This window comes from Sturnira hondurensis, unplaced genomic scaffold (assembly GCF_014824575.4).
Source record: "Sturnira hondurensis isolate 20B ecotype Veracruz unplaced genomic scaffold, ASM1482457v3 Scaffold0022566, whole genome shotgun sequence".
Classification (NCBI taxonomy): domain Eukaryota; kingdom Metazoa; phylum Chordata; class Mammalia; order Chiroptera; family Phyllostomidae; genus Sturnira; species Sturnira hondurensis.
Window position 1 is genome coordinate 12,392,105 of NW_028095197.1, and position 25,965 is coordinate 12,418,069.

Here is a 25,965-nt window from a genome sequence, read left to right on the forward strand (position 1 = left end):
AGCCCCTAGGGTTTTCCAAAAATCCAACCTGAAGAAACAGTGCCAGTTACCAAGCTTTTCTCAGCAAATTCATTGCAGTAAAGACCAAAATATCCAAATTGTTCATGTAACTTAAAATTCGCCCAATTTTATAGCATGTGTTACTGCAACTCACAATGAATCTCAGTGTATCTAAAAATCCCACAGTGGTCAACTTCAATTAGAATGCCTCTCCACCCAAATTGTTACCAATTAAATAAGTTCTCCCCAATGAGAAGTGTATCCAAGGAGAATAAGATTAATCCTATCATTTCATATATCCTGCTTGTAATTCTCCAGTTACATGGTAGTATTCTCACCATTTTTTCTTTAAACAAACACAATAATCAAATAGGACACACAATTCAAATGCTTCTGTTTAAGGAATTCAGTTATCAATTTTTAAGTGAATAGCCTGTACCTCTGAGTAGTACTTTGGGACTCCACAGTGGTGAGGTGTATGTGTGTATGTGTGTGTTTGATACTATGTGTCACATCCAAAAATCCACCCCATATAAATGAATAAAAGAGAATAACAAAAGTCTTCTCAGGATACCTCAGTGGAATGGGTGCTTTTATTTTAAGTGATATGTCTATGCAAATACGATCAGTCACAAATGAGACCTTCTTAGGCCTGACAATAATTGAAACTTTGAAAGATGAGCAGGACACTTAGAAACCTTCACCCACCTAGTAACCTGTGTCCCTTGATATGGGAAGGGGACTTGAGATCTCCTCTAGTCCCCTTGCTTAGGATTAAACAAGAGACGTCAGCTTTGGCGTGAAGCTGTCACTGTCCTAATCAAGGACAATATACGAAAACTGGATTCTAGAAATGAGGGACAAAAGGGGGGTGTATCTAGAAGTGGGTAGAGACAAAAGGGCAGCACTCAGCTGCAGAAAATGTCCAAGGATGGCAGACTCTAGTTCAGATCAATGGGAGAAAAGGTCTGGGGACTTGGGTAGAAATATCAGACAAAGCCAAGATGGCCTTGGCCATCCAGAACGAAGGAGTCAGGAGGGGATGTCTGCATGCAGTAGCCAATGGACTTGGAAAGAACAGAAATATAAACCAGCAATGACTCCCTATCTTGAGGCTAACTAGCTTAAACATGGCCCCCCTCTCATGGGACTATAAAAAATTTCATGAGAAGATCCAATCATTAATGCAACAAACTCTAATAAGGTCTAGGTTGAGGGTGGTCCTTTTCTCCAGCATGGGAGTGGACCAGTTGCTGGGTGAGAAGGAATGAAGGTGTGGAAGCTGAACATCTTAGTAAGTCATCTAGTAGCTCCGATCACTTTGGAGATACCTAACAGGTCGCTACAACAACACAACACACACTGCGACCCGCTTGTTCCCCGAGACCCACATGACAAAGACTTTCTCATAGTCTACGGATGCATTATTCAGTCCAGGTTACAATCAGATTTTACAGGAGAGACTTTGACTACATAGATATTTATAAAATGAATGCAGTTAAGAAAAAAGCTGGAAGTCAGAAGAGCTGTTTCTGTCCTGTTCAGCTGTGTGAACCTGGAGAAGTTGTCTAACACACCTGGAGGTGTTGTCTAACACCTCTGGGTCTAGGTTTGTTCATCTGTGAAGTGGGGTGCTAGAGCCCTTCCCCTCCCCCCAACTCCTCTCTCTGTTCTTGAGTGGATCACCAGATGGAAGCTCACTGTGAAACGTAAAAGTAAAGGGAAGATGTGTCTCTGAAACAAATCAGACAAGTGTTTGAACTCTTAATTCAATCACGTGTCCTCATGAAGGAACTTGTCCATGGGTTTGGTAAGTGTCGTCAAAGGCCAGTTATTTGTACCACTTGAGAGAAGTAATTTTTAGATGGCAGTCTTGGAATAAGCTCAAAAGGAGCCTCAGATCCCTTCCAGTTTGAATGAAAGGTCGTTTGGGCTTGGTTAGAGCAGTATGCCCTGCAGAAGTCACAATGACAAGTCAGTGTTCACTGTAGCAGTTGGTCTGGAAGGGCTGCGTCATGAGTGTCCGCTGTGTTCTGTCTCATACTCCCAGCCAGCAGTTGCCAACTTTTTTGGCATCAGGGCCCAGTTGGAAGACAGCTTTTCCATGGGCCAGGAGAGGGGTGGGGACAGGAAGTGGAGCTCAGGCAGTACAGTGAGTGAAGCTTCCGTTTGCTCACTGGCGCTCACCTCCTGCTGTGTGGCCCGGTTCCCAACAGCCCTCGGACCAGTACTGGTCCACAGCCTGGGGGGTGGGGACCCCCGCTCTAAACAATATCATTAATATCTTTATCCAAAATACACTTGAGTTTTAAATACTTATTACAGGAGAAACAAGAACCAAAATTTGCCGAGTGCCTTCTCTGGGCTAAGCACTTATTAGGTGTTTTACATACATTCTGTCATCTCAACCACAAGTCAACTTTAAAGGGTCAGTCCCACGGTCCCCATTTTACAGAAGAAACTGAGACTCAGAGTGGTTATGACTTGCCCAAGTTCACATCACTGGGACATGAGAGATCTGAATTAAAAGCTCAGATCTTCTGACTTCGCAGCCCATGTTTTGTCTTCTATAACACCATGCTACCTAGAAGAAAAAAAAATGAGAGTGAATGGTTAGCCAGCAAATTAGGAAAGGGAATATACGGTGAGTAAAAAGCTCACCCATTCTATGCCATTCTACAGTGTCCACTTTCCAAATAATCAGAATGCGACCAAAATCTTCGATACTAAATCACCAATAAACCTAAGCAATCTGACTTTGATGATCCATAAGGTGCTTTCAACTTTTGCTGTGCCTTAAAGTTCTCACAAACAATATTGATCATCAGTGCACTACAACGCAGAAGAGAGAAAGGCAGGTAACAAAAGTGAGGCCGCCCGCCTCCACGCTGCCAGGCGCTGCACGGCTTTTATTGGCTTTCATTGTACCCGCTCAAAGAAACCGGTGGAAATGATCGACATGGTCCTGCCTGTTTAGACATGCATTCGAAACACATCCATTCTCCTGCCCAATGAAAAGAAATCCATTCAAAGGGGTCTAACCTTTCACCAGTTCTGCCCTTAAAACTCTTAAACAGTCGAATCACTGTGCACAATATTTTTGGCAGTCACAATCTCTGCCATGAAGCGGAGCTGAACACAACTGGAGACTATAACTGGTATTTAAATGCCCCCTGGTTGGGTGGATCAGATTGCCTGAGGCAGTGTGGCTGGTGGAGGGCCAGGGATCCAGATCTGCGGCCAACGGCTATTTGTGCCAAGGTGCTTGACTGGCCTGTCCCTCTGCAGTCTTAGTGCCTATATCCCTGGCAACGTCCAACAACGAATCATCTGCAAGCAACCATGTGGAAATACGGAGCTCAGTATTTGAATCTCTCAGAGGCAGCCGATTTCAGAGAGGCAGTTCATGGCCCACTAGAGCAGACTGGGGTGAAAGTTGTACCGAAGGCTGGAGAAGAGCCCAATGTGTTTTACGAGGTTGGGTTCCACCACATAGGCCCGCTCCCCCTTGGCCCTCAGCAGTGAGTACAGTGCCATGTCCTTGCCAAAGCCCTGATGGCAGTACACCTGGGACAGGTAGGTGAGGGTCCGGCGGGCCGCTGGGGCAGGAAAGAGCATGGCCGGGGTGCAACATTGTGAAGCCGGGACCACGCTGTATAGGGAAGGGCTCAGCCGCCGCAGTTCCAGGAAATAGTGCCGGCCCACCAGCTCCACCAGGCCCATGCTATACAGGGAGAAGAACAGCAGGATGGGCCAGCTAAACCCTGGACGGCTGGCAAACCGCATGTATATCCAGGTTAGTAAGGGCCCCAGCAACATGCCCACACCAACCCACTCCAGGATCCGCATGGGCTCCGGGTTGATATAGTGCTGGAGCCTCTCGGGATGATAGAGCTTTAGATAAAGGGCATCTCTGAGGTGCGGCTCAGAGAAGCGAGCCCGCAGAAGGTGCTCCAAGACTGGGAAGATCTGCTCTTCTGGAATGGCATCATCTTCCACCATCAGGACATAATCTGGGTTGTAGGTCTGCAGGGACGACTCCAGGCAATAGACATAGTCCTGCTTCTCTTTCTCGAACGAGTTGGTGGAAGGGTCATCGCCGTAATCGTCCTCAGTGCCCTCGTAGCGGTTGGCCACGGGGACATACTTGGACAGCAGCTTGGCATCGAGATGGCTCACACTGCGCTCCACATTGCACAGGAAGAGCTGGTGCCCCTCGCATTGGGGGCCGCACTGTTGGAGAAGCCGGTGGAACTGGGACACCACCTGTAAGACGTAGTGGAAGCCAGGTTGCCTGTCCACCGTGACGATGGTGATGACCAGCCAGGGCCGTGGGGTGGCCTGCCAGACAATGGGCACTGAGCCGTTGGCGGAGGGCAGCTCCTCGAAGTAGTGAAGGGCGGCTTCCCCCTCCTTCAAGCTTTGTTGCAGGAACTCTTGGCTCATTTGGTTCAGATGCCAATGGCGAAGGTAGAAGTAAGAGTGTAGAAGCCGGTGACAGGCCAGGGGGGCCAGCAGGCCAAATGTCACCACCGTGAGGACGAAGAGCTGGACAGCGGTGCTGCTCCAGGAGAGACGCCGGAGCCTCCGGAGCAGCATGGCAGCTGGAGAGGCTGACGTGCTCATGCGGCCAACTTCCGGTCAGGTCTGGTCCCAGGAACAAACCATCCTGGACCCTAGGCCCAGATCAGTGCAAGTCAAACCTAGAGAGAGAGAAGGGAGAGAATGGTAAAGGGCTTTTCAAAATCCAGGGTTAGAACTCAGCGCACAGCAAACCAGAAATTCCGGTTCTAGGCTGGGTAGCTCCTAGAGACTGAAGTATTTTCTCCAGTACACCACTCTTTGGTTGTAATGATCTCTCGGATCCCTTTCTCCCTCCTGTGAGTAATGACACCTTGGTACATCCAACCAAGTCTCCACACCTACAGGTGCTTAGTTAGACTTACAAGGTGCCAGTAAACCACCAGGCACACAAGCTCATTAAGTCAATTCAGCAGCTCAGCTACAGACATGGGTTGTTAAAACAGATGCAAAAAAGCAAGACTGGACACACAGAAAATAAGTTCCAGCGTAAATGCATCGTAAATACTTGATGCGACTTCTGAAAACTCGGTCTTGTCTGCACACCCCAAGCCCTCCAAAAAGGATTCTTTACGGTTCCTCCCGATGTCTTTGTCAAGATCTTCCACTCTTACTTCCCTAATCTCATGCCACTATACTTAAAATGGCGTGTTAATTTAACCCTGATTATTCTCCCATTTTGTTTTTTACTGCCCCGGAAACCAACGAGAGAAAGGATCTCCCCGGGGCACGAGAACTCCAGAGCCTTGGACTTCTGGAGAAAAGGAAATGTCGGAGGTGGACGGAGGTGGAGATGGACGAGACCGTTGCCCCAGACCAGTTTCAGAAAGAAATGTTGGATGACACAATGACTCAGAATGGGGTTTGGACCCTCGCTTGGCCACTCACATGGTGGGAAGCCACTCCACTCCCCACATCATGGATTCCTAACCTTGGGAATGAAGACAATAATAATACTGACCGCATAGGTTACTGGGAAGATTAAATGTGTCACAGAACAAAATAAGGAATAGTGAAAATTCCCTTAAAATACACTGTGAGTACAAACTCAAGTAATATCTTAAGACTAAGCAGGCCTAATGATCTGAGGGAAAACAGATTCACAGTAAAATAATAATAATAATAATAGTCCCAGAATTAAAAGGACAAAACCAGGAGGACACCAGTCAATGCAAAGCTAAAAGGTATCTACAGAAGGGAAGGAAAAGCTCTTACTTCAGAAGCACACAGTTTGTTGACATTTGGAGGAAAACAGCCTCGCTTGTGAATTCTCTTGAAGGAAGGGCAACCCCAGTACCATACGAGGTTGCTGTGGTACTGTCTCTAGTGGTCTCATATCTGTATTCTCTCCTTCTTAGGCACATAGAAAGACCCTATTTCCTAGCCCATCTTCCAGGTGAGGTCATGTGACTAGGGCTTGCTGGTAAAGTGTGAGCAAAGTGACTGGTGTGACTTCTGAGCCCAGGTGACCGAGAGCAGATAGGCCTCTCCACGTTCTCTTTCCATATCTACTGTAATTGAACCAGCAGCCTTGGTGGGTCTAGAGGAGGGTGGAGCCACTGGGAGGCAGCAGCTGGTGGCCTTGACTGAGGGCACAGAACAGAGGCCCCTCCCACTGCTCACCTGCAGCGCCCTCCCAACCCAGAATGGACTGTGTTGTAAGTTATACATAAACCTCAGTGTCCAGCAACTGATGATTTTTGGACTTGTTGGTTACAGCAGTCAGCCTCCCCTGCCCACTGGAGTTGTGCAGAATGCCAGACCTCTCTCCAGCACAGCAGGCCCCCAGGTGACGTTGTGTAATTCTAACATTGATGAGATGCTGCAGGAACCTAACTTTTGTTTGTATCAATGAGTCTATGATAAAGCTGGTTTTGTTGTACAGTGTTTCTCTTAAAAGTTGAAAGACCTATTAATGATGTTAAGTGAGGACTTACTGTATGGTGACATAGTAAATGAAGGCAGCAGAGAGACAAGTCTCATTTCATCCACAGAGGCAGGCTATACGGTGGGACCCCAGATATGAGACAGACTAGCCCAGTAGTAGTAAGAGCTCTGAATAAACTGGAGAGAGAGCTGAGCAGGGAGAGGCTGCAGTGGCACACAAGGCCGGCTTGCTGGTTTGTGACTTCTGGAGTACTACAGACCAGTGGCTTCTCTCTGGCATCTGCTCAGGGCAGTGGGGTTAATAAATCACATGGTAGTGAGGCAGGATAGTAAGAAGCTAAGCAAATTCCTGGGCAAGTGGAATGGGGAAACTGAGACAAAACCATTAAACAAGGCCAAGCCGAACAACTTACAGCCAGCGAGATGGTGAAATCGCAACATCGTATCTTCCCTGACACTCATTTTAATGCCCCAGCATATTAAAACACACCTGGAAAGCTACTCAATATTCTCCTGAAACTCTACTCGAAGATTCTTGCCTGCAGAGAATAAAAACCTCCAAGCCAAAGACCCACAGGCTCACACTAGAGCCTGCCCATGTACCTCCTCCTAGACTCTAAGGGTCCCCACCAGACTTGCAACCAGGGAGCACTGGGCAGCGGCAGCTCATCCCAGGCTTACAACCTGATCCTGTAAGGCCCTCTCTTTCTCTGGTTTCCTGGGTGCGGCTCGCTTCTGTCACTGTGACCTTCACGTCCATCGAGCTGCCAGCAGCCCCACCTTGGCTCACTTCCTTTATTTCCAGGGAGCCAAGGCAGAGTGCCGACCGCCTGGACTCTCTCCTGTTCCTGCTTTTACTGTAAGTCCTACCTTTGTTTCACCGTCCCAGCCTTAATAAACATACTTTCAAAATCACCTGGGCTTGTGTTCTGAAATCTCTCCTACACGCAGTCAAGAGCCCACACACTGCCAGCTGGCGTGAGCCAGACCCACGTCAGGCCTGTGCCTGCCCAGAGCAGCTGCACATCCCCGGGGACTCGCCAGTTCCACGTCATCACGAGTGGAAACCAAGGACTGAAACCGGTTGGACTCACACTCCTGTCAAGTTGGCTTTGGGAACAGAGTCATTCAGGAGGCTTCCGGGTCCCCTTGTTCTCTCTGCTCACAACAAAATACAGTCAACAAGACAAGGCCTGAAGCTCAGAAAATGCAAGGCACATATTAAATGCTACGATGCCAAAATCCCTTACATAAAATGGTGCAGTATTTGCATATAACTTACCCACATCTTCCCACATACTTTAAATATCTCTAGATTACTTATAATACCTAATACAATGCAAATGCTATGTAAATAACTGTTACACTGTAACATTTAGGGATCAACTTCCTGGAATTTTTAAAAAAATATATTTGATCTGTGATTGGTTGAAACCACAGGCAAAACTCCTAGATACAGAGGACTGACCATTACAACATCCCTAATCACCAGGAACATGCCAATCAAAACCACGATGAAGTATCATTTCACACCTGTTAAGATGTCTATAGCAAAGAGATCGGCTATCACAAATGGGCGCAAGGATTTGGAGAAAAGGAACTCTTGTATACTATTCGTGGGAACATGAACTGGCACAGCCGCTATGGAAAACAATATGGAGGCTCCGCAGGACACTGAAAATGGAACGGCTATGTAGTCCCACTTCTGGGTATACAGCCACAGGGAACAAAACCGCCGTCTTGAAGAATTAGCTGCACTCCCATGCTCACTGCAGCATTATGCACAATCGCCGAGACATGGAAACGAGCGCAGCGTTCCCTGGCCGGTGAATGGACAAAGAGTACGTGGTATACACTATACGCAATGAAATATCTCTCGGCTTTTACAAAGAAGAAAATCCCGCCATTTGTGACAACGTGAGTGACACTAGAGGTCGTGCGTGATGCGAAGTGAAACAAGGCAGACAAAGAAAGACAAGGACTGCATGATATCATTTACAAGGGCAATCTTAAAAAAAGAAGTCAAACTCACAGAAATGGAGCGGGGAGTGGTGGGTGCCAGAAACGAAGGGGCGAAGAAACAGGGAGAAGTTGGCCGAAAGCCAGCGGCTTCCAGTTATAAGCGAGCTTTGAGGACACAACGCAGGACATGGTGGCCACAGCTGGTAACCCTGTACCCTGTAACTGAAATTTGCCAAGAGGGTGAAACTTAAGAGTTCTCACCAAAAGAAAAAATATGTTAAATTCTATAGACAGACATGAAGAAACTTTAGGATAAATCTTCAGTTAAAGAAGACATAAGGAGTATGTATAGCATGTTACCATTTGTGTAAAAAAGGGAGAAAAATATACATAAATGTACTCGTATATACAGTATAAGCTACTTTTCGAAGAATATACAAGAGACTGGCAACTTTGCCACCAAAGACGGGAGGATAGGTGGCTGAGGGACTAGGGCGAGATAAAAATGTTTTATTAGATACCTATTTGCACCTTTTGACTTAAAGGTACTGACTTAGAGAAAATAAGTTTTCAATTTTAATATAGTTAACATAATATCATTGCCCTGCCAGCAATTTTCTCTATAACAGTACTTGTTAGATTCCTTGCTAGCCATGGTTTGCCCAGCCTCCCCCACCAGAACTTACCACCCTGGATACCCAGCACTACTTGTCATGGGAGCGCAAAGTCCCCAATATTTACTGAATAAACAAACCGACTGAGGGCACACCCTTGCACCCAGATAGGACCGGAGAGGCACGGAGAGCACCAGGCCTTTGGCTTCCTGCTTTAATATTCCAGGATCTTGCTAAGGAGCCTGGTGTGCTTGCCTGGCTGGCTCCAGAATTTCTGTACAAAAGAGGCTTGTGTGTTCCAGGTAACGGAGGGGAGGGAGAGGACTTCTTTAAAGTTATGTTTATAAAGCCAGCACGATGATTTTCCTTAGATTTCATTATTTATTGGGATAGAAACTATAGAACCTTGTGCTGATATAAAGAGGGCTTTTAATCCCAGGCAACTTCCCTATTGGGAACAATAAAATCATTAACAACACAGAAGTACTTTGTTTTAAAAAAGATAGTGTGGGAATGCTATTCCACCAACCATAAGCAAAGGAGAGGGGGTCAGTTCAGAGGACACAGGGTCCCTGCCTGCACGGATCAGCTCTTGCTGGGGTGGTAACAGCCGCAGATCTTTATTGTTTACATGCCTTTCTTGCTCGCTGGTCCGTGCATAGCTATGGCTCGGCTGTGTTCAGCTCCGGACTGCAGCTCACAATCAGGACATCGTGCATACCTTCCATTCCCAGTCCAGTGGCAGAATGGCCACCTGGGCATGCTCTTGGTGGATGAGAGCTACACAAGGGTCCAAATATGCAGACATAGATCGAGTCCACTCGCCATACACTGGCCAAAGCCACGAGGCACAGAAATTCACTCCCCCACAGAGCAGAGGAAGGGGAAGGCGAAGATTCAATAGAAAGGAAAAGCAGGGGGCGGATCTCTAAGCCCTCAGGAAAAAAGAAAGTGTCTAGCAATCTGCTCAGACTCTGGGACATTTCTTAAATGCTTAAGGCATCTGGTTCCCTATCATTATATACTGTATAGGTCAGGACAGGGTACAGCAATGACCCCAAAGTCCCAGGGGGTTATAAAAGCTGAGGTTTAATTCTTGCTCATATTACTTGTCCATTACGGGTCCACTGCCTCTGCTCCATGTCATCTACACCCTGGGACCTCGGCAGACGGAAGGGCCTCTTCCCGGAACGGGGCTGGTTCTGTGGCAGAGGCCAAAGAGACAAATAGCGAATCACAAGCTGGCTCTCAAAGCTACAGCTCAAAAACCACACGTACCATGTCCACCGGCATTTCACTGACCAGGGCAGGTCACATAATAACTCTAAAGTGCCACAGGGGGGAGTTACGTAATTTTCCACAAGAAAGGGGGTACCAAAAGACATACGGCCAACCCTGAAGTCAGTGATTAGGGGAATATAGGTCTCTTCGGGGGGGGCAGAAAATGTCTTGAACAGTAATGCACTCCCACCTTGGGCCATGGGAGCTGGGACCAGATCCTTCACTGAATCGTCAGACAACAAGGTGGTCTAAAATCCAGCTCCATGAAATTATGTAACCATTCAGGACCACGTTCTCCTTAGCTTTTTAAAAGCTCTTCTTGAAGGATTTAACCAACTGCTGCACAGTAGCACGTGGTGTTCAATGCCACCTAAAATTTAGTCCATTTTTTAAAATCTGGTTTAAGATCACCGGTGTTAGGAAAACAGACCTAAACACATAAAATTTTCTTTTATTTTGAATCCTCACCCGAGGATATGTTTATTGATTTGAGAGAGAGAAACATCAGTGGGTTGCCTCCCGCATGTGCCCAGACCAGGGCTCAAACCCACAACCCAGGTATGTGCCCTGACTGGGAATCAAATCCGCAACGTTTGGTGTATGGGATGAAGCTCCAGTCAACTGAGCCACCCAGCCAGGGCACAGAATTTTCAATTGATGGTTTGAAGTACGTTCTCCACTGAGCTGTCCTGGGGGTGGGATAAGCAGAAGGCTAGGTCTACACTATCACTCTAACGGCCTTTTCCCAGGATCCCACAGTAACCGTGATGTTGCCGGCTCACACCCACACTCCAAGGACTCTGTTCACTGATCAGCATTGGTGAGGTGGCCTGGAACAACTCTGTCTTCATAACCCCTATTCTAAGGCCCAGTGATTGCGGAAATTCTGGTCTATCCCTTGCAAGCACACTTTGAAAGAAAAGCAGTGCTGAAAGGATTGGGTTGGCCAAAAAAAAGTTATTTGTTTTTTGTTGTACGATGGCTCTCATAGTGCTTAGTTGTCTTTAATTTCATTTAAAACAATTTGGTTAGGTCATATTATGACACTGTCATATCAGCGTGCATTTAAAAAAAAACAAAAAACTGCTCTGACTGGTGTGGCTCAATGGATTGAGTGGTGGCCTGGGGACCCAAGGTTTGACAGTTTGATTCCCAGTCTGGCACATGCCTCGGTTGCAAGCCTGGTCCCCGGGTGGGGACATGCCAAAGGCAACCGATGAATATCTCTCAAGCACATCGATGTTTCAATGTGTGAGAGAGATGTCCCTCTTTTTCTCCCTCTTTCCCCCTCTCTAAAAATAATTAAATGGAATCTTTAAAAAATTAAGTAAAAATAACAATCAAAATTGGTTTTTGTATAGCCATCTTAATATCGAAGATGGAAGAAAATGAGGGACATTTTTGGCATATTATGCTCCACTATTTCAAGGAAGATAAAAATGCAATGGAAATACAAAGGATATGTGCAGTGTGTGGAGAAGGTGCTGTGACTGATCGAACGTGTCAAAAGTGGTTTGCGAAGTTTCAGGCTAGAGATTTCTGGCTGGATAATGATGCTCCACAGTCGGGCAGACCAGCCGAAGTTGACAGCAATTAAATCAAGACACTGAGAACAATCAATGGCATATACCTCATGGGAGACGCCGACACACTCAAACTATCCAAATCCACAAAGTTGTTGGTGAAAATGAAAAAATGTGTCTTACTTTTCAGAAAAAAAACTAAACAAGCATAGATGATGCTTGTTCCCATGTCTAGGATGGAGCTGCCAGGGAAGGCAATAAGGGACAAAGACACCAAGAAATGACCGTGAAACAGGGCTAGGATGAATACATGGAGGGCCAAGGACAATCACATTTTAGTGCAGCTTCTGAAGATTAAGCTGAGGGGTCACAGCAGTACGGGAGGCACGGGGAAGCAGAACGCCAGGCTGAGCCTCAGGAGATGAGCACGGCAGAGTGGCCGCAGTTTCCCAAGTCAGTCCTCCTCCGGGAATGGCACCACCACTCTCTGAGCGCCTGGGTCCCAAAGACCAGCAAGTTCTGACTCCTCACCCCTATCAGTCACTTCCCAAGTCCTGGCCATTCCACCTCCACCGTCTCTCTTCCCACCCCCCCTTCCCGTTGCCATGCCCTTCTTCACTGCCAATGCCAGGCTACCCCTCATCACCTCCATCCGGGCCAACTGACTGCAACAGGCTCCCAACAAGCTTCTAACTTCCGGAATGAGCTGTTTTGGTCCCAGTGAGATAGGAGGGAAAGAAGTGAGGGGGAAATGCCGACAAATTGATGGAGGAATCAGGAGCTTCACATCCTCACACCAGAGCCCCCACCTCCGTGTATGATCAAAGGGCAAAGGGAAAGAGTTCATCAAAGCAGAAACCCTGCTTGTGCTAGAAGTGAAGAAAAACAAGGCCCCTTCCCAACCAGCGGCAGAGTCAGAACCTGGCGCCAGAAAGCTCAGAAACAGCTCCCAGCCTTGGAAACACGTCGAAGTCCCACCTCGTGTGCAACTCATTCCAGAGTGGGTCCCTGTTCGTTTGGACGGGTACTTTCGCTTCTTTCAGAGCAGCGGCCCAGTCCTGGCCTCCTCCCCTTTCTCCACCTGAATAAAACTTGCTTTGCCTTCACTCTGACTCGCTCTTGAAGCTTTTCCTGGGTGAGCCAAGAACCTGGAGGTTGGGAGACAGGTCCCGGAGAAGCAGGCGCAGGGCCAGTCCCTGGCACTGAAATGACCGGTAACACCAGCACACGCACTAATTAGGTGCATTTGTGTGAAGAAATCACATGATCTCTCTGAGCCTACTTGGCCTCTCTGTCAAAATAGACAAATACAAAATACCTCATTTACACAAATGAGGTGTTGTGAACATGAAATGAGACAACTAGAGAGCCCTCTCTGTCAGGCACAGGACACGGGCAAACGATGGCGACGTGTTCAGGTGTCCAACCTGGGGCCTGCGGGCTGCACGCAGCCCCGGATGGCTGTGAATGCAGCTCAACACGAGATCACAAATTTACTTAAACAGTATGAGAGGTTTTTTTGTGTGACTACGTGTTGCAGTGCATTTACATGTGTGGCCCAAGGCAACTCTTCTCCTCCCAGGGTGACCCAGGGCTGCCAAAAGGCTGGACACCCCTGTATGGTCAGTGTCCATCCCGTACTCGGCAGTGCATGTCTGAACACGGCGCTCTTACCCTGGAGAACTGTTCAACGGTCCCCCGACGACTGCGGAGTAAAGTCCAAATTCTTCCACAAGATTGTTCACGATCCAGTTCCAACTATCTCTCCAGACCCGTTTCTTCTCACACAACCACCAAAGCTCAGCTCAAAAGGGGGCCTCTTCCAAAAGGCACCCCGATCTCCTCCAACCACAAATACCAACCCTTTTTTCTCAAGTGCTGAAGCCCTTTACATGAATTTCAGGTCTTGTTTGTTTAATAGCTGTACTGGAAGGCTTTGATACTATTGTGCATATAGGAATACCAACTCCATATAGGTATACTGCCAGGACAGTAGTTGGAGATTTGATAATATTCCCAGCAGAAAGATCAGTATCTTTACCATGTTTTCTTTCTGTTCTGTGAGGAAAGTAAAGGATTCTACAGAACGATCAGGAAACATCATACAGGGGGTTGGCAAGAGTAGGTTCACACTCTTGCCCGAAGTGTGCTTGAGTAGAGCAAGTAGACTATGAGAATGTGTAAATAGTGAAGGCCTACAAAGAACAACTGGAAACCTACTTTTGTGCACCCTGTGTTTGGACTCAGCTGGAGGAAGCGGTGCCCTGGCTTTAGTTGTTTTTTTCCCCTCCTCCCCTGCAGGAGGGCGGGGCTGGGCTAGGGAGAGGTGGGTGGGTAGGAGGGAACATTTCGTTGTTGCTAGATTTTAATTGTCCATTATCTCGCAGGGAGCTGCACCCAGTCTTCCGAGGCTGCTCCTCCCACTGACGCCTTTTGGTTCAGCTCTCAAATGGGGGCTTGAATATCGAAGGACGCTTTTACTTTATACTTCAGACTGTACCTATTTACAGCTACCACTTATTAAGCTCCAAATACATATCCAAGTTCTGTTAGACTCACATCTATTTCTTCTGACCAAAATAGCAACTCTCAAATAGCAATGGAACTGATCACATTTAGATGGAGGGGGGGAAAAGATGAAGAAGCTACCAACTTGCAGAAGGAAGTTGAAGCACAGGACAGATGTCAAAGCCCCAATTTTTCTCCCGACGCCTCCCACAGCTTTACTCATGGCCTTTGACTGATGCCCAAAGGAACTTAGAAATCCCTTACTAGTGAGTGGGCTCAGTCTGATTTATCTTTGTTATCCTCACAGACTGTAGTCGAGTCATTTGACCTCTATGGTCCTCAATTCCTCGGCTACAAAACTGGGAGTATCAAAACGCCTGGTCACATAATGCAGAGATCGACTAACTCATCTGTAAATGTTTGCTAAGCACTTTGTATGTGCCAGGCAGTTTTAAGCATCTTATTCATCCACATAAAAAGCCTATGAGAAGTACTATTACTAAGTCCCTTTTATACCTGAAAAACTAAGGTAAAATTAAACTTATACCGAGGTTAACGAAGCTTTTAAGTGGGTAGCAAAACTTGAACTCAGGCAGACCGGTTCCAGAACCCGTGTTCTCAACCAATATGCAATAATATCTCTGCACAGATGGGGAATGCAAGAAAATCAACGGACAAGACATTAGAAATGATACAGACTTTCAGAACGTGGGCATGTACAGAATTCCTATGTAAAGATAACATGTATAATATATACTAGTTGGTTTCCTCTAATCGATCACCAAATTAATTAATGGGATCGAAGATACTACACAAAATGAGGGAGGAAACAACTAAACTACAAACAAATTTAAGAAATATGCAGAAAATGTCCTTAAATGTCTTCCATACAAGAAGGACATTTAAAAAGTCTTCAGTAAGTAGAGAAAAATAACTTTTCCCAGCAGGAGAGACTCAATAATGGAAGAGGAGAGAAAGGTCTTTTTCTCCAGAACATCTCTGTATTTAACACAAGGTCAATTTAATTCGTGGTCCGGTTCAACATAGGGGCACTTTGTATAAATTGGTGTGACCTTTGCAGTACCTATAAAAATGTTGTACGTAGTCCTGGTTGGGGTGGCTCAGTGGCTTGAGTGCTGGCCTGAGAACCTAGGATGGTGGTGGGCTCAGTTTCCAGTCGGGGCGCATGCTTGGGTTGGGGGTGGGTTTCCAGCTGGGGACACGCAAGAGGCAACCCATTGATGTATCTCTCACACACAGACGTTTCTCTCCCTCTTTTTCTCCCTCCCTTCCCCTCTTTCTGGAAATAAATAAATAAGTAAATAAATAAAATCTTTAAAAAATAATAACAGCAGTAGAAATGTTATATGTACATCCCCTTTGACATAGAAATTCTACTTGCAGGAATCTACTCTGCAGAAGTGCAAGCACATGGTACCAAAGATGGACAAGGAATGTTCAGGGCAGTTTTGTCTGTAATAGAGAGAGAGAGAGACAGAGAGAGACAGAGAGAAGGAAGGGCAGGAAGGAAAACAGGGGAAGAAAGAAAAACACACTGCAGGGCAAGAAAATGCCTGGCAACAACAGGAAACAAGTATTTAGGATAATTACACAAGGGGATGATACCGGGACATTAAGAAGAAAAAGGTTTAAATAGACTGACAAAAGAGTCTTAGTAAGGTCTCCCTTCTAAACTGGATGTTTGTGTTCCTCAAAATTTGTCGGTTAAAATCCCGATCCCGGGGTGTGATGGTATTTGGAAATCCTGTCACTGGGAGGTAACTGGGGCCTGTCCCTGCAGCTCTCCAGCTGACATCAGTGCTCTTGAAAGAGACAGGAGAGCTTGCTTCTGCTCTCTGCACGGCCAGTGAGGACACGGCAGGAAAGGGGCCATCCGTACACCAGGAAGGAGGCCTTCACCAGAACCCAACGACGGGCACCCTGATCTCAGGCTTCCGGCTTTCAGAACCGCGAGAAGTGTTTCTGCTGTTTCTGCTACCCAGTCTATAGTAATTTGTGATAGCAACTGAGCAGATGTAAAAAGTCTCTACAGGGAAAATGCAAACGATGTCAATGCAAACTGTAGAAAAATATTCATAGTATGATTACTGTGCTTTTAATGAGGGGTACAATTTGCTGAAAGAGAGATGAAGGTATGGGGGAAGGAGGTTTTCTGTTTTGCTTTCTATACTTCTGCAGAAAGCATGTATTACTTTTATAATTGTTAAACGTTCAATTTAACGAATACTGAGTCCTGTGTCAGGCCCTGGGAGGGTGGACATGACATTCAGGGCGCTACTCCCAGGACCCCTGTTATCAAAAATCCAGTGGAAATCCAAACATGGTTTTATTTTGGTGGAGCAGGGAGAGGTTGGTTCCCTCACCCAAAGTATCCCGAAGACCATCTGGAGTCAGCACTAATAAAAACTTCCAGGAAACGCTCACTTGGGCGGCATGTATATACAGATTGGAAGGATATACTGAAAAGTATATGGCGCTGTGCAGTGATGACATTATGTAGTACTCCATAATTTTACTATTGAGAGAGTGGTTACATCTGACAAAATTTCATCAAAACAATACATTTAAATTGTGCATTTTACTGGATGTAAGTTATACCTCAACACTAAACTATACCTTAATCTTTTTTAACCAAGGAGAATGATGACACTGGGTAATAAGAAAGAATCTGCCAAATCAGACATCAAACCTATTATAAACCTTCAGTAATTAAAATTTGGTGCCCTAGCACCAACATATACTGAAAAAGATGCAAAAATCCACAGATATATATCTGCAATAATTTAATCTGTCATAATTATAACAATTGAAGTCAGGGGTAAAAAGATATAAGCTTAATAGCGGGGCCGCAACTGGTTAACCAGTCAGGAAAAGTAAATTAGCTCTCCGCTCTACAAGTCAACCTAGAATAAATTCCATATTAAAACTTTTAAATGAAAGCTTTAAAGTACATGAAAAATGACAGGACAATATTTATGTGGACTTGAGTTAGGAAAGACCCTCTTCAAGCAAGGTCCTCAAGCATAAACCATAAAAAAAAGAAGAAAAGATTTTAGTAACTAAAAAAGGTAAACTTGTATGTGGCCAAAGATGAAAAACCGACAAAACATTAGAAACTGAGAAAGAAGGTACAAGGTAAACAACAGAATCACCACTTTAATGTGTAATATATAAAGAACGCTTAAAAGTCACAAACAGAAACTCAACTGAAAAGGGGGCAACAGAATTAACAGTCAATTCACCCATACAAATGAAAAAAGCCAAACCACATTGGTAAAGGTGTTGATTTCCCCTGGGTAATCAGACATGCAAAGTAAAAGAAGATACTATTTTTGTCCATGTTATTAGATCAGCTGTGTATATGCAGAGAAAATTTTAAGATACCCAGAAAAATCTCAGCAATCTAGAAGATAAAGTTTTACATTATCTTTATTTTCTCCTTTACATTTTTGTTGCCTGTTGTGTAATAAACTTTCCCTTTAACAAATTCTAATAATTTTAATAATGTTAGGTGTTAGACACACATAGTTGTCTCTCTTTTCATCTTTCGAAGTACAAGGTTCAGTGCACTCTAGAAATGCACCCCTAAAAGACGCTATTCCCCCTTACAAGGTTTAGTTCTCCAGCGGAAATACGTGCACGGGGTTCGCTAATGTTCTGCACTGCGAGTTCACTGGAGCCGCCCTTCGAACCCCGGCGAGGAACAAGGGACCAGCAGGGGATGTCCAGGTCACACCCACCCTGCAGGAGCTCTCAGCCCCCGAACACTGTGGGTGCAGTGCGGCACTGGCTATACTTGCGCCCAGGCCAGGAAGAGAGGGTGAGACTAACCGGGGTGGTCCTACTTATCCCTCGTGGGAAGAAAATGGGAGAGGAAGGCCAGAGTCCGGGATCTAGCGTCTGCTGCAGACCTTGGGCAGTAACTGCTGAGCTTGGGCCTCAGTTTCCCCAAGGCCAAGGCTAACGGTCTTCGTTGCCACGCTGGCTCCCTTTGGCTGGTCTTTCCAAGGGACGCCTTTCCTTGCCCAGTCGCCCTTTCTCGGCCCTGCTCTGCGAGGTCACCCGCAGACACCATCACTGAAGCAGCGAGTTAGGAGGGGTGCCCGGAAGGCCAGAGGGGTGGACGTGAGGCAGACCCTCGCCGCTTGCGGGCGGCCATTAGACAGCCCGGCCAGGCTGGGCAGGAGCCGGACGGGAATGCGGGGCGTCTTACCTGGACTCGCACACGCCCGGCTGGCGCCTTCCTGTCGGCCTTGCGGCGCAGCCGAAGAGGGTGAAGGGTGGGGAAGCGCCCTTGCCGCGATGCTCATTCATCCCGCGCTTATGCCGGCCTCTGCTGCGCTGGGGGACGCCCTTCCGAGGTCCCCGCAGTCTTGTGAAAAGAAGCGGCTGGAGCCCCGGGCTGGCCACAGTGGAGCACCCTACCCAGAGCGCACGATCCAGGGCTCAGGCCCTTCCTGGCTGCGCCAGTCCCAGCAGCTGCTCACTGTGCCAGCTGCGGCCACCCCTAATCCTGTTGCGATGCCAAAGGGACTGGGAAAATCGTGCGCAGTGGAATCCTACCGGGTGGGGGCGGTCAGCTCCATCCCCTGCGCACACGAAGAGCCATCGCCTCTGGTGTCGCCTAGTCTGGCTGAATCAATCCCCTGAAGGAGCCATTGCGGGACCCTAAAGCCCCGGAGGCGTGGGCACAGCACAGTTTGGCTACGCGCCGAACGAAACCTCACCTCCTCCCGCGCGGCGCAGTTCCATGTGACCTGCGAGCTGCGGGACGACCGCAATCCCCAAAGGCAGCCTAAGGAAACAGCGACGGCAAAAGGCGCCAACTGATGGGCAGAGAGGGAAAAGCAGGCTCAGGGAAAAGGAAGTTGAAATGAGAAGGACTGAGTCTTTGCGCGGTGCACAACCCCCAGCTTGCTGTCAACTCCGTTCTCTGCTGGAGGAATTTGTTTATGCCAATAATAAAAATAATAATGAACACCACTTCCACCACCAATTCCAACCATACCCAGCTTTACCCCAGGCACCTTATGAACATACCTCTAGCTTTCATTTCACTCCTGTACATTAGAGGTTACTATCCTTAACTTGCAAATAATGAAAGATTTAAGAAGATAATTAGCCAGGTGCAACTCTTATTCCCAAAGCCAAAAATGTAAATATTCATTAAAAAGCAAAAAGGCTTGGTCTAACCAGATCAGCTGGCAAAGTATAGGATTTAGGTGTGTAGCTCTTTCCAGCTAGTTGTCAGTCTCTCCCGGGAGTCTTTGGTGGTTCATTTGAGTTCAAAGCAGTACCCATGCCCAACTCTCAATTCTGACAGATATGCAATAACTTATCCATCTTACAGATGGAAAAACTGAGGTTTGACCAAAAGGACAATCTTGTCCAAATCTTGTCAATCTAGTCTACTAGTTAATAATGGAGTGGTTATTTACTTGCCACTGTGTAAAACATGGAATTCATACGATTTTAGTACTCACACAACCTCACAATGAAACTGCTGTTACCATTCCAAGTTAAGGAAATGGGCTCAGAGGAGTTATGAATTTGCGTAAGGTTACACAGCTATTTAGTGGCAGAGTTCAGGTTCAAATTTATATCTTCTTTTGTCTACAGAGCCTGCCCCTGACTCCAAAGCTGTTGTTCCCCCCCCCCCCCCACATACACACATTGTGCCACTTCTTGCTCCTTCTATTGCTTCTGTATTTTTGCCAAAGACGAATAGTGTATGTAACCCATATGCAGAGGTACAGGGCATTGTAACAGCATCAAGCCCAGTATTGAGCTCATTCCCAGGCATCTTCTGGGATGATGTAAATGGCATCTAACAAACTGAAGTCTATATCCACCAGTGGCCGGCTTTTTGAATACAGGACCCACACCATACCATTTATGGATCCTGATGCTCCTCCCAAACAGCACCAGACATAAGTACGAGGGGCAAGTCGGATCTGCAGACACATTTCACGCTGGCCACACTGGCCCTCTGGTCTTTCTCAAATACACCAAGCTCAGTCCCACTTCAGGGCCTTTGTACCTGCTGTCCCTTTGTTTGGCATATTCTTCCTCTGCGTTTCCATGTGGCTTGCTCCTTTGTGTCCCTGATCACCTTGCACTCTTATCTCCTGTACTTTTCCCTTTTCTTCTCAGGAAATGGTAAATGAATGATTATGAACTTCTGGTTCTTTGCACATGGTCACCTAAAATTAAAAATCCGAAATGAGAGGCCATAAGTGTTTATTTGGGATCAAAGAATTGCAATTCTGGAGCACAGCTTCAGGCAAAAACCCCATTGGTGTCCCAATCACAGGCGAAGGCAAGGGGTTTTCATGAGAAAAGGAAAGGAATAAGTACATGAAAGGAAGTATGAATTCCTATAGGTGCTGATAAGCTGAGCTACTCTTGGCTAGAGATGACTGGTTTTTCATTCTGTCTTCAGATAGTCCGATATCATCTGTCCTTGTGGGCAAGATGTCCACTATTCTGCGGGCTTCACAAACAACAGTTTGTAAGACCATGTTCGTTCAGCCCAATCCAAAGGTCTGACCCGGCTGTAACATTCCAATGGTTACAGAAGCAAGACAGGTGAGGCAGTTCCTCTGGAATGGCAGCCCTGATTCCATTCTGTCATGGCTCCACTTATGTCAGTTTTCACCCACAAAACATCTGGGGGAGAGAGCCTCACAAAGAGAGAAGAGCATCACGGGGGAGGCATCTGAAAAGTGGGAAAGGAGAAGCTGAAAGCTATGGAGGATAGAAATATAACCATTGCCACTTTCATGGTTATATAGAAGCTCCAGAAAAGGAGGGGGGAGAAAAAGGAGAAAAGAAAATATTGAACAAATAAAAGATAAATTTTTGAAATTAAAAAAAAAAGGTGAAAAGAAATGTCAAAGAGGAGCAGCCAGCAAAAAACGCACCGTTAAACACAGTTTAGTGACATTTAAGAATATAAAAGGCAAAGAAGTCCAAAAGCTTACAGAGAAGAACAGATCAAATACAAAGGAACAAATATCAGATTACCATTAGATTTTTTCAACAGTACTCAAGGCTGCAATAAGGAAATGGAGTAAGGTTTTCCAACTATTAAAGGAAGAAAACAGAATCCAGAATTGTATATGCAGCAAACTTTTTCAGATGTGTGGGCATGTCAAAAATGTTCTCAGGTAGAGGCAAGCCTCACTCTTACACAACAGTGCAGAACCACAAAGATGATCGTTCATGTGGAAACCATTTCAACAACTCTGAAAACAGAAAACATGTGATTTTCACCAGAAAACATGTGATCATTCCACGACCTTAACATTGTTTGGTCAGAACTCTAAATGCTCTCTAGCTGTTAGTTATGAAAACCTTCTTACTCTCTGGGAAAATGAAAAAAAAAAACAGTCAAACTAATACTTATTTAGTACATTATAACTTACACTTTAGAAACATTGAGAATTAAATATTTTATTTCTTCATTAAAAAAATCAAGAATAATCTAAATAGTGTTTGCCCCTTTCTTTGTATAAATTACGATCTATAAATTGTCCTCTAATAAAAGAGGTACTCTTTTGTGGGGGTGACATTTCTCGAAAGCCCCCCCCCCATCAGCCACGGATGAAAGTAAACAAGACTGAGACATGATCTGCTTGGGGAGGAAAGGTAGCCAGTTTCTTTGAGGAAAAAGGCCTTGAGCAGTGGCCAGTTTCTCAGGGGAAGAAGGCATTGAGCCCCTTCCTCCAAAGGCTTTTATTGGGTTGTAATACACAGGACGACAAGGATCAAACAGTAGATAACATTTCAAAGAAATCTGAGGGCTTAGTCTGAGTCAGAGTCTGTCAGGAAAGGGGGCTGCAGAAACTTTGGGAGACATACTCATGTCCTGCTTGGACCCTTATCATATGAATGAAAGCACTCTTAGCAGAGCAGATTTCACAGGTTTATCAGGAAGTCTTTGTGCTGCCAGATTTTCTCCCCTGGGATCCGCTCTGGCAAGGCAAGGAGCTGTACCCCTCCCCATCAGGTATTCAGGCTTAAGGGGATTAGAGCCAGGAAGCACTTCTACCAGAGGACATGGGGACTCGGGCTATGTCACATAGCCAGGAGGCATGAGGCTCGCATTCTCGAATTCCAGAGGTCACTCACTCATCCTTAGTCATGGGGAGCGAGGGGTAGGGTTACAATTCCTAAGACCAGGCAGAGCGGTCCACAACCCTCTTTCTTGTCGTATTATAAGATTTTATTTCTTTATTTTTAGAGAGAGGGAAGGGGAGGGAGGAAGAGAGGGAGAAACGCATCATGTGAGAGAGAGACATGGATTGGTTGTTTCTCTTAGAGCCCCGGATGAACCCGCAGCCCAGGCATGTGGCCCACCTAACCTGGAATCTCACCAGCCATCTTTTGCTTTTCCAAATGATGCCCACCCAACCGAGTCATATTAGTCAGGGCCATCTTTAATTCTTTGGTGGCCACTTTGAGAATCTGTATCTCTTTGCTTACATTCTTGGTGTTGCTACTGAAAAAGGCTTGTCTCATCAATATATAATTATAAATGATCTTCATAATCACCCATGAGTCTGCATTTCCCCAAAATACTGACTGTGACCTTGAACAAAACAAGGTTTTATTTCGTGCTGATCTCAGCCTATCAATAACCAATGTCGTGCTTGGACTGGCTCTTGTTCTTATTATGACTGCAAGACACCCTTTTGCAATAACCACTAGGAAACTTTGAAAAAATAAAGGTTTATCATCTACAGAACCTGAAAATTACACAGCACACCTGGAGCCTCTCTGGTAGGGAGGCCGAGATGGGGCATGGGCCTGGGCTTCTGTTTTAATTACGGTTGAGGATGGGGCCTAGGGTTTCTGGGCTTATTTCTTTCTGGTGATTTAAATCTTAAAAGTAAGAGGAAGAGTTTAAAGCTTGTGAAGGGGGAAAAAAAACACGTGGCCCAAATGGTCACTTACTGAAATCAATGAAGCTCTCTTCAGCAAAGGAGCCTCAGTCCTGGAAGGAGGCGAGGCAATCTGCCTCTTTAAGTCTTGTTGCTGGAAACGTGTTCATTCCATCCAGCTATCACTGGAGTGGATGCTTCTTTGAAGTTTATGCCTCTGCCATCACAGTCTAAACCCGGCACTTGCATTACAAGAAACAAACAACTGTCAGTACCTACACTACAGCACGACCTAGTGTTTAACAACAGAATTCGACTTGGGAAGTTTGGAGGTCTCATTGGCTTTAAACAATGAGATTGGACAGCACCTCGTCTAGCAGGCAGAGAGATACTCCAAGGGGTGGCACAAATGGAAGCTTTTTATAGGAAGAGGGATGTGGCCCGGGGGGTTATTAGTAAAGGTAAACAAATGGGTTGGATTTAAAGGGTTATTTCTAGAGCAGAACATCTTAACTTTTGGGTGGAAGGGAATGGCAAAGGTTTTATCATGCAGATTGCCTCTTGTTCCTTTGGGAAAGGGGAGATGAGGAGAGGGCAAATGTGACAAATTACCTTCCTGGCGCTTCACCAGGAAATTCGAGGTTGGTTGATGAAGATTATGTTTCTGGGAGAGGCTGAAAATGCAAGTAAATCAGGTTTTGTATCTAGGCTTGGTATTTTGGGCGTTAGCTCAATTGAAGCCTTTGGGGCCTGTGGTTCATCTCAACACTAGCAAGTCAACTACAAACAGGTTCACCCAATGAAATGGAATGTAAGTTTTAGTAACCAAGCACAATAGGGAACAAGGGTACTTGCTTATTCATGCTTTATAAATGGAGCTGTGGGCAGGCTGCTGGCCTGGTCCCCGGCGTGTCCCTGCCCTCTAAGGCCCGCGCAGCGAGAGTCTTTCGCAGCTTCCCGGGTTCTCAGGGATCCCAAGCCGGAGGGCGGAGCCGCTGGAGCTGCGGAGAGCCGCTACGCATGCCCCTCCGCGCGACCGGTCGGCGGCACCAAGTGCACGCAGCTGCGCGCCGCAGGCCGATCCCGCCGCGTCCTGCGGAGCAGTTGTGGGCGGCCCGGGAGGTGGGGTAGGCGCTGCTAACATTGCAGCATAAGGCACCCCAAGAGGACTGGGAGAACATCAATCCCGCCCGTGAAGGAGTCGAGCGCCCAGCAGCCCCAGACCCCGGTGGGGCTGGCACTACTGAAGGCCCGGAAGCAGCGCGGCTGCCAAGGCCCAAGAAGCCACGGGTTGCACCTCTTAAGGATCCTCCTAAACTGTGGAGCATGCCATTGTTCCTTCCTAGAAAGCAAATAGTAAATGCATTTACCATTCATGTACATGAAGCAGAAGAGACTCAAAAGAGGCCAGATGAAATCTAAAAAACGGAATGCGAAGAAGTCCTGGAGTTTATCTCAGCTATCACATTACCTGCACAAAGATAACCACTGATATTTCTTGATCATGCAATGGATGGTAGTGTTAGAGTCACCACACACTATGGATGTTGTCAGTTGGATTGGAAGATGAAAAGCCAGTGAGTATTAATGAAGTCCCAGCCTACCAGGAGGAGGACGTTCACACCTCAAGTAAATGGAGATTCAGTGTAAGCCTAAAGTGGGTTACATGAAGAGACAGTAGACATCACCAACAGTGTGAGGGCTAGCCTCCTGCACTAGTTAGTTGAAGTAGGAGAATATAAACTATAGAATGAGACCCTGCCTTTGGCTGGGAACTACATAGGTAGGTTCCTTTCATCCATGTCTGTGTTGAGAGGAAAACTTCAGCTTGTGGGCACTGCTGCTGTGCCTTAGCCTCCAAGTTGGAAGAAATACGCCCCCCCCCCAAAAAAAAAGTAGCAGAGTTTGTGCACGTTACAGATGATACCTGTACCAAGGAATGAGTTCTAGCAATGGAGCAGCTCGTTCTGAAAGTCCTCGCTTTTGATGTTGCTGCACCCACAGTAAATTAGTTTCCCACCCAATACTTTCTGCACCAGCACTCTGTGAACTGCAAAGTGGGAAGTTTAGCCATGTTCTGGGGAGCCTGAAGTTTGAGAGATGCTGACCCATACCTTACGTATTTGTCATCGGTTACTGCCGGAGCAGGTTTCCTTCTAGGACTCCGCACAGTCATGGGGCACAGCTGGCCCGAATCCTCGGTACAAAAGACTGGGTGTAGCCTGGAGAGTCTGACCCCTCATCTCCTGGACCTTCAGCAGACGCACCTCAGAGCGCAACAGCACACAGAACAATCAGAGAAAAGTACAAAAATTCCGGGTATCATGGGGTGTCTCTCCTCTTCCCACCAGAGATGCTAACATGTACACCACGGGAAGACTGCCTTTGCTCTCTAAGAGTTAAATCACTCAAGGTACAAATGCTGATGTCACTTTTTAAATGGTTTTAATTTGTATATCTTTTGTACATGTAACTATCTTAGAAATGTGGCCAATTTTAATGCTTTCATTAAGACTATACTTTCAGGGATCATTTCTATAGTTCGTTAAATTCTCGTGTTAAAATGTTAATGATGCCAACTGTCAGGATAATAAGAATAAGAATGAATGAGTTGATTTAAAAAATAAAGCTATAACAAACTGAGCTATAACTACTGAGAGCTAAGCTTCTTTTTTAAATATTTTTTTTCTTTTATTGATTCTA

The 25,965-nt window shown here is 46.2% G+C and overlaps 1 protein-coding gene and 1 pseudogene across 3 annotated transcripts; one reads left to right on the plus strand and one right to left on the minus strand.

Annotated features, from left to right (window-relative positions):
• Nucleotides 1–573: 573 nt before the first annotated feature.
• PGAP4 (post-GPI attachment to proteins GalNAc transferase 4) lies at nt 574–19,176 on the minus strand. 3 transcript variants are annotated; one of them, XR_005064991.1, is made up of 3 exons: nt 18,591–19,176; nt 3,043–4,703; nt 574–2,584 (listed from the first exon to the last, which is right to left on the minus strand). XR_005064991.1 is itself a non-coding variant. In XM_037036005.1 (2 exons), exon 2 carries the CDS (start codon nt 4,624–4,626, stop codon nt 3,415–3,417), a length of 1,212 nt encoding a protein of 403 aa, XP_036891900.1. In that variant the 5' UTR covers nt 4,627–4,703; nt 18,591–19,176; the 3' UTR covers nt 574–3,414. The 3 variants fall into 3 exon arrangements, 2 of the variants coding, with proteins under 2 accessions (XP_036891900.1, XP_036891901.1); XM_037036005.1 differs by having other exon boundaries at nt 574–4,703; XM_037036006.1 differs by having other exon boundaries at nt 574–4,703; nt 19,105–19,128.
• A 5,056-nt stretch (nt 19,177–24,232) lies between these two features.
• LOC118979736 (cyclin-A2-like) lies at nt 24,233–25,725 on the plus strand (annotated as a pseudogene).
• The last annotated feature ends 240 nt before the right edge of the window (nt 25,726–25,965 follow it).